This window comes from Nicotiana attenuata, unplaced genomic scaffold (genome assembly GCF_001879085.1).
Source record: "Nicotiana attenuata strain UT unplaced genomic scaffold, NIATTr2, whole genome shotgun sequence".
Lineage (NCBI taxonomy): Eukaryota > Viridiplantae > Streptophyta > Magnoliopsida > Solanales > Solanaceae > Nicotiana > Nicotiana attenuata.
The window spans coordinates 17,616-41,211 of record NW_017671532.1 but is presented as its reverse complement, the minus strand read 5'-3'; the positions used below and the strand labels follow the sequence as shown (position 1 = coordinate 41,211).

The 23,596-nt window shown below is 39.8% G+C and overlaps 1 protein-coding gene across 1 annotated transcript; it reads left to right on the top strand.

Annotated features, from left to right (window-relative positions):
* The first annotated feature begins 6,125 nt into the window (after positions 1–6,125).
* Positions 6,126–9,060, top strand: LOC109208826 (pentatricopeptide repeat-containing protein At1g09900-like). The gene has a single exon (XM_019371977.1). It carries the CDS (start codon positions 6,453–6,455, stop codon positions 8,208–8,210), a length of 1,758 nt encoding a protein of 585 aa, XP_019227522.1. The 5' UTR covers positions 6,126–6,452; the 3' UTR covers positions 8,211–9,060.
* The last annotated feature ends 14,536 nt before the right edge of the window (positions 9,061–23,596 follow it).

Here is a 23,596-nt window from a genome sequence, read left to right as displayed (position 1 = left end):
AAGAGTCTGTTACCTTTTTTTTTTCATTGTATTTCATTGTCTCTCGTTGTATTTTATGTATTTTATTGTATTCATTGTCTTTTTTTTCATTGTATTTCAATGTATCCCGCTGTATTCCATGTATTTCATTGTACTCACTGTCTCGCTATATTCCATGAATGTATTCATATGTTTTTTCTAATTAATATAATTTATGTATTCAGATGTATAAATGTATTCAAATATAAATTTTGTGTGTTATAATTGAGTTTGAGTTATATTAGGAGTCTATTATGTTAATTGATTCACTTTTTCATTTAAAAACAGCTGAATAGGCCATGAATTGCACTATTTACGTTACTTTATTCACAAATAGATATCGTGAATACAGTTGAATACAATAATTTGTCTAGCTGTAATCCCCTATTTCACGCAGTGAATAGAATCAAATACAGTGAAATACAATAATCTGTCTAGTTGTAATCCCTTATTTCACGCCGATAAATTCTGCTGTATTCATGAATACAGTAGCTTAAATACATCGAATACACTCTAAAAAACCTGAAAACTGTTGGTGATAACCTAATTTCAGAGAAGAGATAGAGATGAAGTGACTAAGTTTTGAGACTTTGAAGTGTTATGTCCGAAATGTTCTATTGAGGTATTTGGTCTGTTGAAAACAAGTCTAGACTTGGGTCTTGAGCTGTAAAGAAGAATTGGGCTCTATTTCATATTGGGCCTATATTCATTGGTTTAAAATATTGAAGCAGCTGAAGCCCTACCTTTCTAGATAATTAGGATACAGTTGTACTGTAGTATTCTGCTGTAACGAATATAATTAGTTATAGCATAGTCAATAGTATAATGCCACTTGGCTTTTCTGTTTTACCTTAGATTCCTATTTTTTGTATATATACATCAAACACTCTATGTCAGATTATTCAATATACACAGAAAGAAAACTTTCATACGTTGCTTTCTTCTTCAATTCTATATGGTATCAGAGCAGGTTTAAATCTGCTCCTGAACATTTCAAAATCTATCACATAATCTTCATTATTTTCCTTTCTTCATTCACTCAACAATGGGTTCTACTGAAACCCCTGACAATTCTTCTTCCACTACGCGAGTTACTGCACCTGCAGCTTCTCTCACAGTAGGAATTGTTGACTCAGCTCACCCCTATTACCTTCATCCCTCAGATTATCCAGGGATGAACTTGGTTTCTTCAGTCTTTGATGGCAAAGGCTATGGAGGTTGGAGGAGAGCTGTTGTGATTGCTCTCTCCGCTAATAACAAACTAGGGTTCATTGATGGATCCCTAGTTGTCCCTGAGGTAGATTCTGGACTGCAAAAAGCTTGGGCTCGTAGCAATGATCTGGTCCTCTCTTAGCTGTTGAACTCCTTGTCAAAAGAAATAGCTGAAAGTGTGCTCTATTCTTAGAGTGCAAAAGACTTGTGGAGTGACCTGGAGGACAGGTTTGGTCAGACAAATGGAGCAAAGCTGTTTCAATTGCAAAAGGAACTTAGTGGTGTGGTGCTAGGGAACACAAGTGTGTCTACTTACTTCACTAAGATGAAAAGCCTTTGGGATGAACTTGATGCACTTAATAGATTCTCTGCTTGTGTGTGTGATTGTGAGTGTGGTGCTAAGGCTAAGTCATTGAAAGCACATCAAGATGAAAGACTTCTCCAATTCCTAATGGGTCTAAATGACACTTTCATTGGGGTAAGGAGCAACATACTCCTATCTTCCCCTTTACCATCTATAGGACAAGCTTATTCTCTAGTCATTCAAGATGAAAAACAAAGAGAAACTCATGCTACACCAGCTTATCTTGGGGATTCAGCTTCTTTTAATGTTAACAATCAGGCAGCAAACTTCAAAGGTTTAAGGACAACAAAGAACACAAGGGTTTTACCAACACAAAGAAGGCTACTAGTATGTGCTTGCTGTAAAAAGCCAGGTCATACCATTGATCAATGTTACAAGATTCATCGCTTCCCACTGATTTCAAGTTCACAAATCAGAGAAATTTTCAAGGAAAAGGACAGGTGCAAGCAAACAAATGTTTTCAACTCAAATGAAGAGATTATGCAAACAGGAAATGCACTAGAAAATGTTCAGTCCCTTACCCAAGAGAATGTGACAGAGCTGCTACAACTTCTTCAACAAATGAAAATGGGACACCAGAGTGCAAGTACTTCTGAGCCTTCAACCAACGTGAACTGTGCTGGTATGACAAAATTCTTTGATTCTTATGCCTGTTTCATTCAAATTAACAGAAATTCATGGATTTTAGACAGCGGAGCAACAGAGCATATGTGTTTTAGCAGGGAATTCTTTATTGACTATAAGCCTTGCCTAAACTTCTCATTTTTAAACTTCCAAATTCCTATAGAGTTAAGGTGACTCACTCTGGTTCAGTTTCTTTATTTCCTAATATGGTTTTACAAAATGTTTTGCATATACCATCTTTCAAATATAATATGTTATCTGTCCATAAGTTGTGCAGGCAACTCCAGAAGTTTGTCTTATTCACTCCTTATTCTTGTTTTCTTCTACAGGGCCCTTCATTAAAGAGCCCTATGGAGATTGGTAAAGAATAGGGAGGGCTTTACCTTCTCAGATCTAGCCATTCAGCAACTGCTTCTAAGAGTCTATCTAAGTCTAGTAGTTTTTCTGTTTCAAAAAGGAATACACATTCCAATGTTGTTTTTAATTCCTGTTTTGTCTTTTCTGATCCTAATGTAAAGGAAAAGTTATGGCACTACAGACTATGCCATTTACCATTGAGTAATATGAAAAGGATTTCATCATATTGTGTCTCATTTTATTCCAATTTTTCTAGTCCCTGTGCTATTTGCCCTATGGCAAGACAGTCTAAGCTCCCATTCCCCACAAGTTCTATATCAACCAAGAATGCTTTTGAAATGATACATGTGGATACCTGGGGACCTTATAGCACCACTACTTATGATGGTTTCAACTATTTCCTCACAATTGTGGATGACTTTACTAGGGGTACTTGGACTTACTTATTAAGTACCAAATCTAATGCTTTCACAGTTCTAAAATCCTACTTGGCAATGGTAGAAAGGCAATTTCACACAAAAGTTCAAGTGGTTAGAACAGATAATGCTTTTGAGTTAGGGAGTGGTAAAATACAATCAGAATTTTTTCTTTCCCAAGGAATTCTACACCAAACCACTTGTGTGCATACTCCACAACAAAATGGAGTTGTGGAGAGAAAACATAAGCATTTGTTAGAAACTGCTAGGGCTTTGTTTTACCAATCATACTTACCTATAGCATATTGGGGGGGATTTTTTACTCACTGCTACATATTTGATCAACAGGTTTCCTTCAAGGATCCTGCACTCTAAAACACCTTATGAGATGCTCTTCAAAACTACCCTAAACTAATCAATACTAAGGTGCTTTGGTTACTTATGTTTTGCCTCTACCCCTTCACATAACAGAACAAAGTTTGCTCCTAAGGCTGTTGCTTGTGTCTTCCTAGGCTATCCACGTGGAAAGAAAGGTTATAAACTGCTCAATCTCAATTCAATGAGCACTTTCATCTCAAGGGATGTTGTGTTTCATGAGGAATTTTTTCCCTTTGCCTCCATTAACTCTAATTCTTCTTTTGAACCTTCTTTGCCTACTGCTAAGTCCCACCCTTTTTATGTCCCTCCTCTAGAGTCTTCACCCATTACTTCCTCTTCAAATGAATCTAGTACACCACTCACCTCACCAGATTCTACTCTTCCTACTGTTTCACCTACTTCATCTCCTACCTCTATCACACCTATTTCCCCTCACTATACCTCAAGCTCTTCACCTCCCTCACATAGTCCTGCCTCTTTATTTCCTTCCCCTGGAACTCAACCTATCTTAGAAAACCTTATCAGAAAGTCTTCCAGGCCACACATCACTCCTGCCTACTTTCAAGGATTACATTTGCAATGCCCTCCAGCTCACAAATATGAGTAGATCTTGTTTCCTCACTCCTGTAACACCTCCTTCTGTTTCCTTCAGTGGTCTTTCTTCTACTAACCAACATATGCTCAACTCTCTGTCTAACCTACATGAACCTGTTAGTTTTACACATGCAGCTCACCATCCAGGGTGGCAAGAAGCTATGGCAAAAGAGATTGGGGCCCTTGAGCTAAACCAGACATAGGATGTGGTGGAATTGCCACCAGGAAGAGGCTTTACCCTGTAAATGGGTTTATAAAGTTAAACAACACTCTGATGGTTCTGTGGAGAGATTAAAGGCCAGATTAGTGGTGAGGGGCGATGTTCAGAGGGAAGGTATCGGTTTTAATGAAACATATTCCCCTGTGGTTAAGATGACCTCAATAAGGTGCATCTTAGCTACAGCTATTAAAAAGGGATGGGGTCTCTATCAATTAGACGTAAATAATATTTTTCTTCATGGAGACTTAAATGAAGAGGTCTACATGAAATTTCCAGTAGGTATCACACCTCCTTCTCCTATTCATGTATGCAAACCAAAGAAATCCCTCTATGGACTTCGACAGGCATCTCGTCAATGGTATGCAAAACTTACTACAACCCTAAGTTTTAAAGGTTTCACTCGCTCTCTAAATGACTACTCCTTATTCTTCAATAAGACAGGTTCTTCTATCTCTAAAGTCGCAGTCTATGTAGATGGTATTCTATTAACAGGAAATGATACAGAACTACATGCATTAAAGGAATTTCTCAATCAAGAATTCAGAATTAAGGATCTTGGAATTCCTTTCATTTGAATCATTGCATTTGTCTCCTACCTCCTCGCCTCTTGACTCTTCCATCAAATTGTTTGCCAAAATAGGGGATCCCGTAAAAGACCCAACCTTCTGGTAAGCTGAACTACCTTACCCACACCAGGCCTGACCTCTCCTTCACCGTCCAACACCTCAGTCAGTACGTGCAAGACCCTCGCCAACCACATCTTGATGCTGCTCATAGAGTCCTCCGTTATCTTTTAAAAGATCCCGGCCTTGGTCTTTTTATGTTTGCCTCACCTTCATTTCAGCTTCTTGCCTTTTGTGACTCCGATTGGGGGACCTGCCCTGAATCCCGTCGCTCAATTAGTGGTTTTTATATCTCTTTGGGTTCTTCTCCTATTTCTTGGAAATCAAAGAAGCAAACCTCTATATCTCTTAGTTCAGCAGAGGCAGAATACAGTTCCATGCGAAGTGTTGTGGCTGAACTCACTTGGTTGGTTCGCCTCTTTGAAGATTTGTCCAGCCCAATTTCTTTACATGTTCCTCTTCATTCCGATAGTCAAGCCGCACTTCATATCGCCAAAAACCCTGTGTTCCATGAGCGAATCAAGCATGTGGAAATCGACTGTCACTTTGTGCTACATCAATTTCTTGCTGGCCTTATCTCTCTTTTCTTTATCCGATCTGATGCTCAGCTTGCCGATCTATTCACTAAACCTCTCACAGGACCTACTCATCGGAATATTTTGGGCAAGTTGGGGGTTCGTACCTCCCCCTCCAACTTGAAGGGGGGAGGGTGTTGGTGATAACCTAATTTCAGAGAAGAGATAGAGATGAAGTGACTAAGTTTTGAGACTTTGAAGTGTTATGTCCGAAATGTTCTATTGAGGTATTTGGTCTGTTGAAAACAAATCTAGACTTGGGTCTTGGGCTGTAAAGAAGAATTGGGCTCTATTTCATATTGGGCCTATATTAATTGGTTTCAAATATTGAAGCAGCTGAAGGCTTGCCTTTCTAGATAATTAGGATACAGCTGTACTATACTATTTTGTTGTAAAGAATATAATTAGTTATAGCATAGTCAATAGTATAATGCGACTTGGCTTTTCTGTTTTACCTTAGATTCCTATTTTTTGTATATATACATCAAACACTGTACATCAGATTATTCAATATACACAGAAAGAAAATTTTCATACGTTTTCTTCTTCAATTCTACAAAAACATAGCTATAGGAAGTAATATAGTAAATGGTAGCTACAACTACCTAATAACCACTAAACAACAGTGGTTTGCGAAAATTTCTCTTTTTAGTTTATGCAATTGGGTGGGCTTTGGGTTAATTCTTCTTAGTTATAAGGCCTCAAGCCCTTAATGGGTCGCCAGCCCTATTTGATCTATCAAGCATTTGGGCTTCGGTTCACCTGTCAAAAGACAGAAGCAGAGGATAAGAAAGAAGAACCGGCAAAGAACACGCAGCTCTGTCGCTCTCTTATCGTAGCCCTTCTTAGCCGGAACAAAGCTCTCAGAGTAAGTTCCCTGTTTCTTGCTAACAATCTTCATACAGTAAACAACACACGAAGTTTTTTATTTACTCTCTGCAGTTTTTGGTCTAAAAAAAAAAAAGAAAGCCTTGCCGACATAGATAGTCACATAGAGTCTAGAATGAGCAGTCTTTTTAGTTCTGCTTTTGAATACTGTTACTAGTTTTGTGCTGTTGTAAAAACTTTCTGATGGAGTTAATAGTGCCAACGAAGCAAACCCATGAAGGGTTTTGCTCATTTCACTCTACTCGTAAGGAAATTGCTCATTTGTCGGGTTGTAATAAGAGGAGGTTCAGAAGCAGTTCAATAAAGGTAGTTGTGGGTCAGTTGAGAAAACAGAGACAAAGTAAGGTATTTGCTATTTCAAGAAGTGAAACTTTAGGCACGAATTGTAGGTTATCATGTGTTGAAAAGAGGCCACATGTGCAAGGGAGCATATCTGAAAACTTTGAGGAATTTGAGAGTAATAATTATCTTCGTCGGTTGGTCAGGAATGGGGAATTAGAAGAAAGTTTTAAGCACCTTGAGAGTATGGTGTATGGTGGTGATATTCCTGATATTATTCCGTGTACAAGTTTGATTCGCGGGTTTTGTAGAATTGGCCAAACTAAGAAGGCTACAAGAGTTTTGGAGATTCTTGAGGATTCCGGGGCTGTTCCGGATGTTATTACTTACAATGTGTTGATTAGTGGTTATTGTAAGTCTGGAGAAATTGATAATGCTTTGAAGGTCTTGGACCGAATGAGCGTTGCACCCGATGTGGTCACGTACAATACAATTTTGCGTACCTTATGTGATAGTGGGAAACTGAAACAAGCTATGCACGTTCTCGACCGTATGTTGCAGAGGGAGTGTTATCCTGATGTGATTACCTATACAATTTTGATCGAAGCAACGTGTAAGGAAAGTGGCGTGGGGCAGGCAATGAAGCTGTTGGATGAAATGAGGAGTAAAGGATGTATACCGGATGTGGTCACTTATAATGTTCTTATCAATGGGATTTGTAAGGAAGGGAGATTGAATGAAGCTATCAAATTTCTGAATAATATGCCATCTTATGGTTGTCAACCTAATGTTATTACACACAATATAATATTGCGTAGTATGTGTAGTACGGGTAGATGGATGGATGCTGAGAAACTGTTGGCTGATATGGTTAGAAAAGGTTGTTCTCCTAGTGTTGTCACGTTTAACATCTTGATCAATTTTCTTTGCCGGAAGGGACTGTTGGGACGAGCTATTGATTTGTTGGAGAAGATGCCTAAGTATGGGTGTACTCCAAATTCCTTGAGTTATAATCCATTGCTTCATGCATTCTGCAAAGAGAAGAAAATGGACCGGGCGATTGAGTATTTGGAAGTTATGGTGAGTAGGGGTTGTTACCCTGATATTGTGACTTATAATACGTTGCTCACAGCTTTGTGCAAAGATGGTAAGGTTGATGTTGCAGTTGAAATCCTTAATCAACTTAGTGACAAAGGTTGTTCTCCAGTCCTAATCACTTACAATACAGTGATTGATGGACTATCCAAAGTGGGGAAAACTGAACTTGCCATTGAACTGCTGAATGAAATGCGAGAGAAAGGTCTCCAACCTGATATAATTACCTATTCCTCGCTTGTGTCAGGTCTTAGTAGGGAAGGAAAAGTTGATGAAGCCATTAAGTTCTTTCACGACTTAGAAGGCTTGGATGTCAGGCCCAATGCTATAACCTACAACGCCATTATGTTGGGGCTGTGTAAAGCTCGCCAAACAGATCGTGCAATTGACTTCTTGGCTTATATGATTTCAAAGGGATGTAAGCCTACTGAATCTACATATACTATTCTAATTGAAGGCATTGCTTATGAGGGCCTAGCGGAGGAGGCTTTGGAGTTACTGAATGAGTTGTGCTCTAGAGGAGTTATGAAGAAGAGTTCTGCTGAACAGGTGGTGGTTAAGATGTAGCTTGAAAGCATACTTTCACCGGCTCTGTGGCAACATCTTGTGGTTCAACCTCTTGAATCACAGTTTTCTGGATATCTACTGTTAGTTGCTTATAGAAGTATTTGCAGTCACATCACCATGTAACAACCTTTTTTCTCTGTTAGCTAGAAATATGAAGTGAAAATCAATTTTGTTTGCAATTATCATAATCCTTTTTCCCAGATTGTTTTCAGCAAAAGCATACTTTTAGTTCATGATTGTTCATGTACGCGTCTTTTGTTCCTATATCAGCCAATGTTTGTAGTGTGCAACTTTACATCTGATACAGCATTCTTGAGGATAGATTTTCTCCAATATAGGGCAGCCCGGTGTACTAAGTACCCGCTATGCGCGGGGTCCAGGAGGGCCGAACCACAAGGATCTATTGCATGCAGCCTTACCCTGTATTTCTGCACGGGGTTGTTTTCATGGCTTGAACCCGTGACCTCCTGGTCACATGACAGCAACTTGACCAGTTACGCCAAGACTCCCCTTCATTTCTCCACTATGAACAAAGTATAGTTGGTTGCATAGATGAATTTTGCAAAAATCGTCCTTTTGTTTGTGGACTTGGTAGTTATGTATTGAATGCAATGTTCGGAGGTCCTTGTGGTAGTGGTCGGAGAAGGAGACTGCATCTGTGAAATTTGGTTTATACAATAGCTTCTTTGCTTTCGATTTTGGTTTTCATTCTTCTTTTCTGTTTATTTTGGCAAAAAGCATTACCTAGATTGCAGCATGGGGAAATTGCAGCCTCTGCTATTTCTTGATTTTCAGTCTTTGATTCTTTCTGTGAAACAGCAGAGTTGTATTGTATCATATATTTTGTTGACCACAGCTCTTCATAGTGAAATTTATACCCTCTTTTCTTTTTACAGCAATCTCGATTGATAAAAGCTCATGATGCGTCCGTACTGGAGTATAGGATTTATTTTTGTCGCTATATTTACAATTTGTAGCTATACTTTCAGCAAATTTATCATTCATAGCTATATTTGAATTTTATAGCAAATCCATTAAATAAGAAATTAATTTATTTTGAACTGAAACAAGAGTGCAACAAGCTCTTGTAGCTCAGTTAGTTAGAATACTTGCTTAGTTAGCGGAGGTCTTGGTTTGCAGATTGGATATAAGGTTTTACCTGATCTAATTGAATGATTGAGAGGATTGTAATACTTCAGGATTGTTATTGGCTTCGAGTGCAAGCTTTAAGGTTTAGAAGAATTATACTATCAGGGTATCGTGCAAGAGTTTGGTTGAGTTTTAGTCCTTGGCTTGCTTCATGAAAAATGGAATTATGTAAAAAATTTGAATCCATGTGTCGACATCTCTCCAGCCTGCTTTTATTTTGTTTTTTTACATTTTTTTATTAGAAAATAGAAGACTTAAGTTCGAATATTTGAACTTTTTCTTATTTCAATGATATTTTTTTCAAGGGAGAAGGATAAAAAATGTCTCTCTATTATGTGAAAATGAGCATTTATACCCTTCGTTACACTATTGGTCCATCATTACCTCTGACGTTATAATTAGTGTAAAAATACCTCTCCTCTGTTAGGACCCTCCACCGCGGGCACACCACCTCAAATGGCCTGACGTTTCGCTGAGGTAGACAGCATGTGACACGCTACATCACCGTCCCAATCACATTTTACCCTCTCCTTCCACTTCTTCCACTAACGCCTCCCCCTTCACCTAGTCTTCCAAGAGAGATCATCCGTTTATACCCAAAATAAATAAATTAAAAGACGTTTACTTATTTTATTGAGCAAACAGAACACATAATATATTTTAATCATCCAACAAATTGTACAAGCGAAAAAAACAAGATTCTCCGGCATAAATATGCTTGTATATTCCTAAGAAAGGAAGGGAAGGCAAAGGAACCCATTAAAGCTTTAATTCTGGGAAGGAAGTTGATTTGCACCCTAAAGTTGAAAGTTCTGTAGTTGGATTATTGACGCTCTTCAGTTTCTTAATTCACTTTAAAACTGAAGAGTTTAAAGAAATTAAAAAAATTGAGAAAGTGGAAAAGACAACTAGCTATCCAGAATTATTTGACAAGTCATACGAAAACACAACATTCATCCAATCGAGATTAAAAAAAAGTGAAAATGAAAAAATACCAAAAGTTCACATTATATCCACATGAAAAACGAAAAAACAAAACTTTGTATCCAATTTTACCGGTTTTAGCGGAAGAAAAAATAGAGCCAGTAAAACGAATCCAACTAATATAACTGGGGAAACATGAGCTTCAACTTACAAAATATCAATTCAAGCAAAAAGGGTGATAGTAGCGGTGGTTGGATAATGGAAGAGGTGGTGGTGGAAGAAAAGTAGAAAAAGGGGTAAAATGTTGTTGAGATGCTGATATGGTATGCCACACGGCGTCCATCTCAGAATGCCCGGCCACATCAGATGGTGTGGCCATGGTGGAGAATCTTAATGGAGGTCCATCTCAGCAAAATGCCAGACCATATGAGATTGTGTGGCCATGATGGAGAATCCTAACGGAGGAGGGGTATTTGCATCAGTTTTATAACGTCAGGGGTAATGGTACATCAAAAATATAACGTAGGGTATAAATGAACTTTTTCGCATAGTAGATGGCCATTTTTGACCCTCTACCCTATTATTTTTTTGGTACATTAGAAAATATTAAAGAAAGTAGTAAAATTCTGAGTTAATTTTATCCATGATCATTAAACTTTTGTGTTTGTTACCCAAAAGTCACTTCTCTTTTTCTTGTTACGTAAAACTTTGTGTTCATTACATAAAAGTCATTTTTCTTTCTTTTGTTACACAAAAACCATTTTACTTTGCTCTAGTTATCATAAAAGTCACATTTTTACTTGAAAAGTCTATTATGCACTTGATATTATATAAACCTTCATATTTATGTAATACCTTCTATATTATATACTATATAATATATTTTTAACTATGTATTTTATTTATAAATAAAATAACTTAATATTATTTTATTTATTATTTTCATAATATATTCGTATATTTAATTTCTTCTTAACGTTAATTTTTAAAATATATTAGTAGCGTTATTAAATTTGTCAGTAAATTTAATATATATTAGTAGAGAAATAATCGGCAAGTACATTTTCGTGAGAAAATTCGCAGGTAAACAAACAAAGAAAACGAAGAAAAAATCATATGTTAATCTAAAGGAAAATCCCTAGGTACTACATGCGAATTTAGCTAGAGATATTTTCTTGGGGATTTACCTAGGCAATTGGTTATTTGAGAAATTACACAACTAGAAATTCGGGAAAAACCGTCCAAAGAAATCGATTAAAGTTGGTCGGTGATGGGCAATAACCGTCCGAAATGCGACCATTAACGTGTGATCGGTATTTTGAAGGTCAGAAGGGCATACCGACCAAAGTTGGTCGGGAATTACCGACCAACTTTGGTCGGCCAATTAAATTAAAAAAAAATTGCTGAAAAAAATTTATTTTATAATGCTACTAATATGAAAATTAAAGTTAAGAAAAAAATTAAATATACGAATATATTATAGAATAATAAATAAAATAATATTAAGTTATTTTAATTATAAATAAAATACATAGTTAAAAATATATTATATAGTATATAATATAGAAGGTATTACATAAATATGAAGGTTTATATAATATCAAGGGCATAATAGACTTTTCAAGTAAAAATATGACTTATGTTATAACTAGAGCAAAGTAAAATGATTTTTGTGTAACAAAAGAAAGAAGAGTGATTTTTGTGTAATGAACACAAAGTTGAATGTTTTTTACTTAACAAAAAAAAGTGACTTTTAGATAACACACACAAAAGTTCAATGACCATGGATAAAACTATCTCTAAAATTCTTTATTAGAAAAAAGATTTAGTTATCGTTACGTGCACATACAAACATATGCAGACACACATATACACAATACTAAGTTGACATGGTCAAAGTCGTGTAAGCACTAACATGTTATTGTTACTTCACCCATCATCATCATCATCTCTCGTTACGTTACTAATCCACAATAATAAGTATTTTGTTTCTCCAATCAATTGTATGAATTATAGTAGTAAGTGTTAACACTTATCAACTGCAAGGTACATAATTCTTTGCTTTCTATTATATTCGAATATCTATTGAGTTAGTATTTGCCGTATTAGCTTTTTTCTAAATTATGATTCTTTATATTATTTACCCGTAAAACGATACAATTGAATTTATACGTAGTTTATAGACAAGTCAATCGATTTTATCCTAAAATGATAAATGAATTAAACAAGAAAGTAAGACTTAGCCTTGAAATCGAAATAAAACAGCAGAAATCTCGGTTCGGAGAGCGGAGCTTCAGGAGGCAGTAAGAACAATATTACTAAGCAAGAGGATAAGATAGTATTAAGCTTTTGAGTAAAGTATAGTATTAGCTTATCAGAAAATTCGTGTCCTTTACAATGACTTTAGAGGTTACTATTTATAGTTGCACCTAGGGAGCAAGGCCCTCGGATTAAGCCCATATTAAATGACAATTATGAGGGCGATTGAGAAATGTATAACGGTAGGCAGTGAATGCCATATTCTCTGTAATAGATAGTGCACTTAATGCTATAAAATATTCTCCATTAAATGCTACCGGGTGGCGGGTGTTTAATTCGCCTTTATGAATACCATTCTCTTCGAGATCGTTGCCTTCGGACCTGATTGTCTCCTGTCTTCGGCTCCACGTGTCGCTTTCTCATGCGAGCATTTAATACAAACATATTTTACCCTATACAGATAGTTCCCCCACTTTCCGGTGGGATGACCTTATGTCACCGGGAAGTTGGTAAAGATACCTTTTATGGCGGGAAATTCTCTGATCCCCTCTAAAAAGTTCCCGACTGTTGATTAGACACGCGTATCTCCGCATTTAATGCCCCGAACATGCATCACCCAAAATTCAACAATAATTTTGCCGGTTATCGAGGTAGTTATGGCCACAATTTTAGCCGTCTATTCCTTTACTTATACGCATCAAACTTCTCCATTTATACTTCATAACTTTCCAAACTCTCTTTACTCAACTTATACTTATTTTCCACTTCCTCTGATCTTCTTCTTCAGAGAAAAAACCCTTGTCCTCTTCCGAAAACAGTGGCCTCTTCTTCTAAATATTCCAGTGCTTTAAAAACCAAAGAAAGTGCTGATGATGCTGCTCCTCCCACGGTGCCCACCATCATTCCCAGAAAGTTTATTACAACTAAGGACTTCGAAGAGAAGTTCCCATCTGCTAACTCCCGCACTTGGGCTATTGGCGTATTTCTTCTTCTATCCACCCTCCTAGCATTCCTGCTGTGAAGGAAGACTGTGGTTGTCAAGATTTGAACATCATTTCTCCTGACCTAGCGGAAAACCTTCTCCAAGAAGGGTTTCACGTACGTCTACACGTACCCCTTTACTTTGGGCCCGTTTTCGTTGAGCGGGGGGCTTGACTCCGTTATCTTGGAGTTTTGTTTCCGCTACCAAGTATGTCTGGCACAGGTGAGCTCTTTTGTGTGGCGGACAGTAGCATGTCTTCAGCGGCTATGCCAGGAGACAGGGGAATCTGATGAACCTTTATTCCCCCAAGATTTTTCGTGGGGGAATGATAAACTTCAGCAAACATGGTCACTATGCTTTGCTCACCAGCATGGATGATGACAATGACTGTGGGTGGATGGAGGGTTCTTTGTAGTCGCCACAAGGGACATCATCCAGGCCACGACTCCATCCTTTCCTAAATCTTGGAATCGTACACGTAAATTCGAAATCTACCCTTTTCTATGATTAAGAATTGTTCATGTCATTTCTGAATCTTCTTTTTTGTTATCCCAACAACTCGGTGGACACCTCCAATGGTCGAGGGCTTGTACCAGTTGGTTCGGAAGATTCTGGATATTACCACGCTCGAGACCCGCCGATGAAAAGAACTGGCCCTCAAATACGGGTGGAAGGCCAAAAATCATGGTAAGCTGATTTCCGAACCTTATTTTTGTTCTTTCATGAAAGGATTTTTGGCTAATTTCTTTTTCTGCTGAATTTAGGTCTACTGCAGGGCTTTGTTTCCGTCCTCGAGGAGGATGTTTTAGCCGATACCTTAGACGCGGCGAGGTTGTTGCAAGAGGCCTTTGCTCGAACGGGTGTCGTCGGACCTGTTTTCGATGCAAGTGTTTCCTCTTGGAGTCCCCAGCCAGAGAACAAACAACCAAAAAGGCGACGCTCCTCTTCGGCCGGGGGCAAAAATAAGAAGGCGAAGACTGCCTCGACCAAGCCAGCCGCAGATGATGTGGTGATCGATGATGATGTAGAAGCTAGTGATGATGTGGCTTCTCTACATAGAAGACGACGACCTTCATCAACTCAACAGAATGCTCAATCTGTTGAGTTAGTTTTGCCAATCGAAGACGACACTTCGGCGCTCAAGAGGGAATATGAAATGGTGGAAGATGCTAACTCTCGCTTTCGAGTCCCAATCGCCACGCCCGGTACCGTGAGGCTAGGTACCGGGTCTCTTCTGTCTTTTGTTGATGAGCAACCATCAACTAGCACTGTATTTTCCACAACTACTTCTCAACCTATAACGCTATCAACTTCATCTCTTTCTTCTCCGACCTTACCTTCGCCACCAGCAACTGCCTTATCGGTCGCGGTTGTTCGAGAGTAGGATGTCCCTCTTCCCCAGTTTCCAGTTTATGGGAATTTGGGGCATAATTATTCTGCCCCCTCCAAAGATCCACAGAGGAGGAGGAGGAGTGTCACCCTCTCGGTTTCTACCGGATGCCATCTGTTGTCCTGGCCGATGGAACTTGTTAATTATCTGAAGCCCCTGGCTTCAGAAAAGGATAGGAATAAGATACAAACTCTCTTGGGAGAGTGTTTGTTGAACACTCCATTCACAACGCAGCAGCGGTATGGTCTTTGTTTTCTCTGTTGTTTCTTCTACCTTTGTTATGGCAGGGTCTTTAGCTTGTATTTCTATTATTCAGGCTAACTTCCTTGCTTTCGAGGGCCTTCAAAGGTTAATTCTTGATAAGGAGGAACTCACCTCTGAACGGGATCAACTGTTCGCCGAGCGAGATCAAATTGATGCCCGTCTCCCGAAATTGGAAGCACAATCCACTGAGGCCATTGAGTTGGAGGCTCGGTTATAGCAAAGCGAGCAAGAGGTAGTGACCCTTGTCTAGGAGGCCACCCTACTGAGGATACATTTTGAAGAAACTAGGGAAAAGTGTGTTGAGGTCCACAATATCATTCTTGCTGCAACCGATCGCGAGGCTGCCTTTAGTGAAAGATTGAATAACTTAGAGGCGGCCTTGAACTCCAAAACTAAAGAAGTTGTTGTTGCTGAGGAGAAGTATGCCCGATTGGAAGAGAGGCATAAGAGAGTCATGGAGCACAATAGAGTTTTTAACTCTACTATTCGTGACCTTGATGTCATGGAGCACAATAGAGTTTTTAACTCTACTATTCGTGACCTTGATGTCAGCCTCCAGATCGCTAGATCTAAGCGGGATCATCTTTCGACCGAGGTTGACCGTCTTAAGGAAGAACTTCAGTGCCAAGTGGATTCCCTCATAGTTGGAAAAACGTATTTCATGTATATAATGAGGAGAAAAACCTTGGAAGAGACCAAAGTGGGCGTCATTAACTTTGATGCCGAAATCGCTAAGGCTCGCAAGCTGGAGTCAACTGTCCGAAGGGGTCTCCCGGTCCAGCCTGATGCTACCGACTCTTCTGGTTCCAGTTCCGAGTTCTCTGGAACTGAAGAAGAATCGGAAGGTGATGATGCTGAAGGCCAAGATGGCAAAGGCCAAGATATTAAGCCAGCGGTGGATCCGCCTACATCTCCTAGGGGCGCAGATGGTTTTCTTCCTCCAGATTCTGGGGGTGCAGTAGTTTAGCCTTTTTCTTTCTTTCTATACTTTTGTACTCATTCTTCTTGGAACCTTTGCTATAAATAGAAATGCTTTTTTGTTCAAGTATTATGCAAGCTTTTCTCTTTGCGTACTTTTTCGTTTAAGTATTTGTGTAAGTTTTTCTCTTTGCGTCCTTTTTCATTCAAGTATTTGCGCAAGTTTTTCTCTTTGCGTCCTTTTTCATTTAAGTATTTGCGCAAGTTTTTCTCTTTGCATCGAATTATGCAAGGCTTCAGGTGTATTTTCCCCAGAGATCATTTGGATTCCGAGCATAAACACTTCCGAAATCAACCCTTTAACGTAAGGGTTTCATAAGAGAGCGCCCTCTTATGTTTACGGTGCTCTTGAAGAGGACGTCTCTTATTCATTACTGCACTAGCATTTGACGTACTTGTTTAATTTTCAAATGATAAAATTAATTCATCATTCAGACAAGAAACAAGATAAAAATAAAAGGACTTTACTTTATTCCTTCCATTTTCAAAAGTACATAAGCATTTGTTATGCTATAGAGAAATTGCCATTACTTGTGGCTAACTTGTACAACTTGTTTCTACGGGGTTGGCCGTGCAGTCCCCGGTCCCGATGATACGACTCTGTTTCCTGGTTTTGTGTTCCCGAACGATATGGCAGTCAGTGTTGTCGTATTCTCATATCATTGCCCCTAGTGTTCGAATGCGAAAAATGCGAATTTGAACACTGGAAGTTTTGCACCTTTGAAAATTCCACTAGTGAATTGTTAGATAATCTCCAGTTCGATAGCAAACTTCATTTCCCTTTAGGAACTTTTGCTATCGAGCCAAAGGTTATCTAACAATACCCAGTGGCTTACACTTGTGAACGGTCAGGTAATCTTTGTCCGACAACAAACTTTGCTACCGAGCAAAAGACTATCTAACCGCTTTGTAGTGGCTCGTTGCTTGCATGCCTTGTCATTTAAAGGTCTTATTTCTGCTGACGAAGCTTCCTTCGTAGTATGCTTTCCGTTTTTACCTCGTTAAAACCTTGCCAGAAAAATTCAATTGGGACAAAAACGGGGTGAAGGGAAAAAGAGTGCAGCACATACTTTTAGTATAGGCGAGGCTCATCAACAATAGTATCTTTTGAGGTGATCCACATTCCAGTTGCTCGGAAACTTTACTGCGTCTTGATTTTCCAATTCGTATGACCCTTTCCCGGTGACCGCTGGAACCCTGTAGGGGCCTTCCCATGTTGGACCTAGCTTTCTTGTGTCGAACTCCGGGGTGTTCTGAGTTACTTTCCTTAAAACCAAGTCTCCTACTTTGAAATAACAGAGGTAGGGTCTTCGATTATAATATCTTTCCATTCTCAGCTTTTGGGCTACCATCCTTATATGCGGCAAGTCCCAGCGTTCATCGAGCAGCTCCAACTTGACCAACATTACTTCTTTGTCCGTTTCTTTATTCGTCCGATAATATCTCAAGGTAGGTTCCCCTACTTCCACCGGGATCAAGGCTTTTGCTCCGTACACAAGAGAGAAAGGAGTTTCCCCCGTACTTGATTTGGCCGTCATTCGGTACGCCCATAGTACTTCTGGTACCTCTTCGAGCCATTTGCCTTTGGTTGCTTCCAATCTCTTTTTGAGTTTTTGGATAATCACATTGTTTGTTGATTCTGCTTGACTGTTTGCGATCGGATGATAGGGTGATCATGTGATCCTTTTGATTTTCAAGTCTTTAAGGAATTTTGTGACATTTGCACCTATAAATTGTGGCCCGTTGTCGTAGGCTATCTCTTTTGGTATCCGAATCTGCAAATTATATTCTCCAACAAGAAATCTACCACTTCGCGTTCGGTGATCTTCTAATAAGGGCATGTTTCAACCTATTTAGAAAAATAGTCAGTTAAAATCAAAAGAAATCTTACCTTACCGGGGGCTGGTGGCAACGGGCCGACTATATCCATCCCCCACTTCATAAACGGCCATGGCGACAAAACTGAGTGTAATGGATCTTCTGGTTGATGTACCAATGGTGCGTAGCGATACATTAATCGCATTTTTTAACATAAGCCTTGGCGTCTTGCTCCATCCGAGGCCGGTAGTATCATGCCCTAATTATTTTCTAGAACTAAAGAATCCGCGCCTGAGTGATTTTAGTAGATTCCTTCATGGACTTTCCGCATGGCATAGTTAGCTTCGGAAGCTCCCAAAATTAGGCCAACAGATGTTGGAAAGATCTTCTATATAATTGACCCCCCTTGAAGCTGTATCGAGCTGCTTTAATACGCAGTGCCCGAGATGCCTTGGGATCTTCAGGTAATTTTCCGTGCTCGAGATAGTCAATGATATCATTTCTCCAGTCCCAGACCAAATTGGTCGTGTTTACCTTGTAATAACTATCTGTATCCAGTACCGAGTGCATAAGCTGTACGACCGTACCGGAGTCCGATCCCTTCATTTTCGTGGACGAACCCCATATTGGCTAGTGCGTCTGCTTCTGCATTCTCTTCCCTCATAATGTGCGTAATTGACCATTCCCTGAACCGAGCAAGCAGAGCCTGGACTCTCACTACATATTGTTGCATGTGTTCCTCTTTAGCTTCGAAGAACCCATAAACTTGATTTACTACCAATTAGGAGTCGCATTTGATTTCTATGAGCTTGGAGTCCAGTCCCTGAGCCAGCTTGAGTCCTGCAATCAAAGCTTCATACTCTGTTTCATTGTTAGTCAGAGGAACGGTTCTTATGGCTTGCCTTAGGGTTTCTCCCGAGGGTGTGGTTAGCACTATGTCGATCCCGGACCCCTTTACATTGGAAGCTCCGTCCGTGAACAAGGTCCAAACTCCTGATGTCGATTCTGACACCATCACTACTTTTTTGGTAGCCAAAGGCAACAGTCCCGGACTAAAATCGGCCACAAAGTCGGCCAAAACTTTTGACTTAATCCCAGTCCTAGGTTTATATTTTATGTCAAATTCACTCATTTCAACGGCCCACATGGCTAACCTACCTGAAAGTTCAGGTTTGTGAAGAATATTCCGCAGGGAAAAACTAGTCACCACGGCTATCGATGACACTGGAAATAAGGTCTAAGCTTTCGATCGGCGGCTACGAGAGCTAAGGCTAATTTTTCTAGATGTGGGTAGTGAGTTTCTGCTCCCGTTAAAATTTTACTAACACAATAAATAGGAGATTGCGTACCTTCATCCTCATGGACTAAAACATCACTTACCGCTACATCGGAGACCGCTAAGTAGATCAATAGTTGTTCGCCTTCCTCTGGTTTTGACAATAATGGAGGACTTCACAAATACCTTTTCAAATCCTTCAAAGCCTGCTGACATTCCGGAGTCCATTCGAAGTTGTTCTTCTTTTTGAGTAGTGAAAAGAGATGATGGTATTTTTCGAAGATCGGGAAATGAATCTGCTCAAAGCAGCCAGTCTCCCTGTCAACCTTTGAACATCTTTCACGTTTGATAGATGGTCCGGGATGTCTTCGATGGCTTTAGTTTTATCGGAGTTAACCTCAATCCCCCTTTGCGACACCAAGAACCCCAGGAACTTACCGAAGCTGACCCCGAACACACACTTCTCGGGGTTAAGATTCATGTTATGCTTCCTTAAGATGTCAAAGGTTTCTTGCAACTGTTTAAGATGATCTCCTGCATTCAAAGACTTAACCAGTATATCATTTATGTAAACCTCCATAGTTTTCCCTATTTTTTTTTCAAGCATTTTGTTTACGAGCCGCTGATAAGTGGATCCGGCGTTCTTTGGCCCGAAAGGCATCACATTATAACAATATGTGCCGAAGTTCATTATGCACGAAGTTTTTTCCTGATCCTCCGGGTTCATCTTGATTTGGTTGTACCCGGAGTAAGCATCGAGGAAACTCATCAACTCGTTCCCGACCGTCACATCAATCATTTGATCAATGTTTGGCAATGGGAACGAGTCCTTTGGGCATGTCTCATTTAAATCCTTATCGTCTACACACTTGCGAAATTTATTCTTCTTCTTTGGAACTACTACTACGTTATCTAACCAGTGAGGATACTTTACCTCTCGGATTGAACCGATATCAAGCAAACAAGTTACCTCTTCTTTGACGAACTTGTTTCTAACCTCAGTGATAGGACGTTTTTCATGTCTTACCGGAGGAATGTTGGGATCAAGGCTTAGTTTGTGCATGGCCATTTCCAGTAGGATACCTGTTATATCCGCATGCGACCAAACAAAACAGTCAGTGATAAATTTAAGAAATTCGATAAATCTAGACCTGAGCTCAGGGTTCAATCCTGTCCCCAAGTGGAAATTTCTCTCCAAGAATGTCTCGAACAATGCGACTCGCTCAAATTCTTCCGCCGTGGATTTTGTTGTGCCCGTTTCTTCTGGTACCTGAAAGTATCGTGGTACCCAGTAGGATTCTGACGACTTCTCCCCCTGGTTGACTTCACTCGGCTTGGGGGGCTAGCGTCGGTTCCTGTAATTGCTATGATGCACACTCCTTCCCTTTGCTACTGGAAACTAAGATTGCATTCATCTCCCTCACTGCTGGTTGGCCTCCTCTTATTTGCTTAATCCCCTCGGGAGTCGGGAACTTCAGCAATTGATGATATGTCGACGACACGGCCTTCATCTCGTGCAACCATGGTCTCCCAAGTGTTAACTTATGTGAGTCCACCAAACTATAGAGTACCTGGTCCTCTATGAGACTGATACGTAGAATGCAGTAAGGACTGAATGTAAAGAAGGCCAGAGATTTTCTACGTGGAAAAATCCCACACAAGGGGATCAAAAAACCACGACCTACACCTGTAGGCTTTAAACTTAACTAACTTTTAATCTACCTATTACAAGCCACTTTGCAAACTCCCTTTTGCAAAGACTTCAGACTAACTTGTGATGCACCACCACAAGCCACTCTACAACTCTCCTAGTTACAGAGGATTTAACTTATGACTATTCCTAGTCACAACATAAACTCTAGAGTTTACGAATTTAGTTTGTTCCTAGGACAGCGCTTCTAAGAAAGCAAACTAGGAATTACAATGTAGAACAATTAACAAGATTACAACTCAACTATGGACGTACATAAGACTCTGTTAGAACTGATCCTTAGTGGAGTTGTCTTCTTGTTCTTGACACACCAGTGACTTCAATGCTGGATGAACTTTGTTATGCTTGAGAGAATATCACTGAATGCACAAAAGAAGTGTGTCTTGCACCAGGTTGTTTTATCACAAAAGATATCACAATGGGTAGTGATGTCAACTCTTGGTGTACTTCTTCCCAGTGAGAAGTGACTGCTGCACAGTCTGCACATCCACTTCTGGGCAGTTGCATTCCAGCTGGATAGTGGGCTTTGTACTTCCTGTCAGGACACACTAATAGACCAGGTCCTAGTTGTGTTCCTCTTCTGTAACAGTTGCCAAATGGTCACTTTCTTCTGTCACGTTCCAGCTGTGTACTTGACTTGTACTTTCTGTCAGAGAACCCTGAAGCAGCAGGTCCCTGTTGTATTCCTCTTTATCTTGATTGCGTACAGTCACTGACTTGCTTATGTCGGAGAACCCTAAAGAGCCAGATCATCAGGTCCCTATTGTGTTTCTGCCTTTCCTGATTTTCAGGCTTCGATTAGTTCGCATAAAATGTATATCCTGTGCGCAGGTGCTCTATCTGGGTTTTCATGCCTAAGTTTGTTAGATCATCAAAACATAAAATACTGAAAACCCATCAATTTCCCCCTTTTTGATGATGACAAACTTAGGTATGGACACTATATAAACACTATCTGTTTAGAGCAAAACTAACCAGATGAGATGCCAGTAGTTCCCCCTTAATCTAAGCTCCATCACACTTAAGTTCCCCCTTAATCCATGAGATGCTAGTAGTTCCCCCTTAATCTAAGCTCCATCACACTTAAGTTCCCCCTTAATCTAAGCGTTCTTCCCCCTTTTGGCATCATTAAAAAGGATAGAAATAAAGAAGAGCACCAGCAGATAAGAAGCATAAAGAAGTCTAACACAACTAGCTCATGCCACATATGTGCACACAACATGACAGAAAAGAGAAGCCAAAGGAACATAGGATTGTACAAGCAACGAAAAGGAAGCTGTTTCATTAATGTTTATATTGGACTAAGTAATTCAGGAGCAGTAATGGTCAAGTACAACATGCCATCATAACAAAAACATGCAAACAAAAGTAAAACAGCAGCCACAGGAGATTGGAGCAAAAGTAGTTTGACACGAGGAAGATCCTAGGGGGTACTAAAGGAAGAAGACTTGGAAGAAGAGAGAGCCATGGTTTTGAGAACCAGGTCCAGTCTAGCATTTGCGGACAATTGTTCTTCAAGTAATTGAGCCCGAAGTCTCTCATTTTCCTTTGTTAGTCGTGTAATCTCCGCACGTACAGAATCAGGTCCGTTAACTGCCTGACTGAGCTGAATTTCTAGTATTGCATTTTGAGCCCTCAGCCTTCTTATCTCTTCAGAGGCTACATTTTGAGCATTGATTAGCTGAGAGATGGTCGAGATGCTTCCACCAACCTTTTCAATACATTCACATTCTTCTAGAGTGGTCTTAGAGAAGGTTTGCTTGCATGTGCCCACTCTGGGATTCCCCAAGGGGACCTTATAGAATTTGAACACCTGAGTGAGGAGAAATCCATAAGGTAACCCATGATTTCCACCCTTGAAATTTGCCACCTTCTGCATATGGTCTATCATAATTGCAGGTAGATTGACTGGTACTAACTCATCGAGTGCTTCCATCAGCACCATGTCTGATCTTGTAGCAATAGAGCGCCTCTCAGAGCTGGGTAAGAGCACTTTATTGACCAGCTCAAAGAGAAGCTGGTACTCAGGAAGCAAAACCTTCTTATGCACCTGTTCCCCCTGTTGAATACCTTGTTCTTTCATGATGGCTCTCCGAAAGTTTATTCCACAGGCACCCTTAACCGAGAACATACCTTCACACGGAATTCTGAGAATCTTCCCCAACGTCGAAGCATCGAGTACAATGTCTACTCCATTTACAAGCGCACAAATGTGATCCCCCTCAACAGTGAAAAGAGATACGTAAAAAGTTTGTACTGCATCTTCGTACACCAGAGGCATTCTCTCTTCAAACAAGTGTTCCCATTGTTGAAATTCCACAATCTCCAGAATTTTTCTCATCCCTGTCATCTCTGAAATTGCTGGATCAAACGTACGACCCCACAACACTTTCTGAGTTCTTAATCTCTGTTGCCAAAGACCACTATCATGGGTAGCAGACCTTATTGTACCAGGTTCCTTAATTGTTTCCTCCTTTTGTTTGCTAGACCCTTCATCAGACTTCCCTTTCCAGCTTGCCATTCCCACAGTATTGTCCTCAGACACAACTAGCTCAGTTAGACTCCGTTTAGACTTGCTACTGTACCTCACAGATAACCCTTTCTGTTTCTCAACAGTTTCATCAATGACCCTATT